We start from the raw sequence: 2,818 nt of genomic DNA on the forward strand, positions 1-2,818 counted from the left end.
AATTGTGCAACCGTACATACTCGGAATTCATACCCGTTTCCCATCTCGCAACAAGGTGTGCAACCGTGTTACAATTTCTTTGAACGTGTGAAAAGAGACATACATTAAAACTAGCTCTATCAACCATAATATCATCATAAACAACATGGATTGGAGAGTAGCCATCCACCTTCGAATTAATGGCACTGATCACATTGGCAGCGTAGGACTCCACCCAAATGTTGACATAGCCCAATCTTCTCGCTAATTTTAGTGCATAACTCACTGCCATAGCCTCAACACATTCAGGAGCTGAGATGAGATCTCCACTTGCTTAGTTGTTGCCATGATTAATCTGCCAGCTTCATCTCTTGCAACAACCCTTAACCCCCCCTTTCCCACCGCAGGCACATGTGCATCAACATTAAGTTTAATGCACCCCGAAGGTGGGCACAGCCACTCACTGCAAACCCCTGCTGTTCTGTTACCAGCTCCAGGCAACAATACTTTCGTAGCATACCTAGTGTAGTCCTGCACTAGTCTGCAGAACCCAGCTGCTAGCATCACTGGGTTTGGGCTCTCATTCTCGAATATCTTCAAGTTCCTACACCGCCATGCCGCCCACATTAAAGTTGCCATTGCACACACAACATCAGCCGAGCACTTGCGATTTAACCATGCCCATAAATCTTCAAACGAGTCAGTTGGAGCCCCACATAGGTTATCCTTCAATTTGCTCCTGTCCCAGATTTCTTTTGCTGCTGTACAGTGCATAAGTGAGTGAATAATGATCTCCCTCCCCTCTCCATAGATTTTGCAACTAGCATCAGCACATATATGTCTATATCTCAACCTGTCCATGACTGTCAAGTTACCTATAACAGCATTTCACACAAAGTGACGCAGCTTAGGCAGACCACACATGTTCCAGACCATTCGCCACACCTTCTCGTCCTCACCCCCCACCAGAGCACCATTCCCATCACTTTTTGCAAGCCAATACCCCGATTTCACTGTGTAAACACCCTTTAGTCAGCCTCCAGTACTTCATATCCTTGGGTCGTCGGCTAGAAATAGGCACAACAAGAATTAGAGCACATGTTTCAGGATCAAACAAACCAGCAAGCCTTGCAACATCCCACTCAGCCACCCCATCAACTAGCAGCTCATGAACCAGCACATCATCTGCCACACCATCAGGTTTAGGTGGAGAGAAAGTTACCCCTTCCTTGATAAGCCATTGGTCTTCCCACACCCTTATGCTCCGACCATTCCCAACCCTCCAGCCAAGCCCATCACGCATCAGACCCTTAGCCCCCCCATATGCTTCTCCAAGCATAGCTTGGATCATGACCTCTTAGGGCCTCAAGTACCCCCGAGTTTTTGAAATACTGAGCTTTTAGGATCTTGTGCAATAGTGAGTGCTCATTAATGTGCAAATGCTAAGCTTTTTTTGCCAAGAGAGCTTGGTTGAAACATTTAAGGTCCCAGAACCCTAATCCACCCCTTGATTTTGGTAGACAAAGCTTCTCCCAATTTTGCCAATGTAATTTTCGATCATCCACCCTTGACCCCCCACCAAAATCGACACAACAAGAAGTGAATTTCATCGATGAGGCCCTCTGGAATCTTGAACACACTCATCATATAAGTTAGGATAGCTTGTGCAACAGCTTTAATGAGCACCTCTTTACCCGGATTTGACAGTAATCTCTCCTTCCACCCATTCAACTTCTTCCAAATCCTCTCCTTCAAGAAAGCAAAGATGGCTTTTTTTGACCTCCCAGTCATAGTCGGCAACCCCAAGTATTTTTCATGTCTCTCAACTTCACGGACCCCAAGAGTGTCAATAATATCATGTCTTCTTTCCACTGTAACACATTTGCTAAAAGCGACCTTCGTCTTACTCAAATTAACTTTCTGACCAAATGCTCTTTCGTATACACTGATAATTTCAGCAATTGTTAAACATTCCTGTAGAGTAGCTTTAGCAAACAAAATACTATCATCTGCAAAAAATAAATGTGACACCCTAGGAGCCCAACGACAAATACGAGCCCCGCTAATTCTCTTTTCCCTGGCTGCTTTTGATAATAAACGTGAAAAAGCATCTGCACACAGAAGAAAGAGGTAAGGTAAAATTGGATCACCTTGCCGCAACCCTCTAGTTGGAACAATAGATCCGAAATTATATTTTTAAATAATTTTTATTAATATTTAATTATATAAAAACAAAGTCAAATTAGTGCATTAATATGCATGCAATGTTGACTATGTCAGATATTTTGAGACAGAGGAGTAATCCAATTTGCACCTATAGTTGTAGATGGTCCCACTATTTCTTCTGTTCCTATTTTTTTTCACCAATTGCAAATAATTGGATCAAACTTTAAAAATATTACCATAAATTCCTATTAATCAATAAGAGATAATATAGGGTCTTGTTGAATTTGTCTCATTATATATATTATTAATTATTAATATCAAGTTATTATAACTTTTACGCGTATAAAATTAAAATTATATACGTTATCAGACGCGTTTTGGAGACCGTATAAAGTCTAATGGGGCAAAAAAATAGGAATATAGGGGATATGTGATTAGTAAACTTAGTTGACATGCTTCCATGACACTTAAAACGACATTGTTTGCCAAATATTCTTATTCCAATTTTAAATCTACAGTTGTAATTAGTCCAAGTAACTTCTATATGAAATTTAGTTACAAGATTTTCGGCAACCATGAGACAAATGAACTTATTTAAATCAATCAAAAGTTTTAAAACTTATTAGACCTTATTAAAAAGGAAATTTTACATTAAACCATCTTTTATAACCAT

At 40.3% G+C, this 2,818-nt stretch overlaps 2 protein-coding genes across 2 annotated transcripts; both read right to left on the reverse strand.

Annotated features, from left to right (window-relative positions):
- Positions 1 to 261: 261 nt before the first annotated feature.
- On the reverse strand, positions 262 to 1,330 carry LOC145592116 (uncharacterized). The gene is made up of 2 exons (XM_081648582.1): positions 994 to 1,330; positions 262 to 854 (listed from the first exon to the last, which is right to left on the reverse strand). The coding sequence occupies exons 1-2, from the start codon at positions 1,328 to 1,330 to the stop codon at positions 262 to 264; spliced, it is 930 nt and encodes a 309-aa protein (XP_081504708.1).
- Positions 1,331 to 1,536: 206 nt separating this feature from the next.
- LOC145592117 (uncharacterized) lies at positions 1,537 to 2,818 on the reverse strand. Its single transcript, XM_081648583.1, has 2 exons — positions 2,803 to 2,818; positions 1,537 to 2,090 (listed from the first exon to the last, which is right to left on the reverse strand). The coding sequence occupies exons 1-2, from the start codon at positions 2,816 to 2,818 to the stop codon at positions 1,537 to 1,539; spliced, it is 570 nt and encodes a 189-aa protein (XP_081504709.1).

Source organism: Chenopodium album, chromosome 18 (assembly GCF_948465745.1).
Source record: "Chenopodium album chromosome 18, dcCheAlbu1.1, whole genome shotgun sequence".
Lineage (NCBI taxonomy): Eukaryota > Viridiplantae > Streptophyta > Magnoliopsida > Caryophyllales > Amaranthaceae > Chenopodium > Chenopodium album.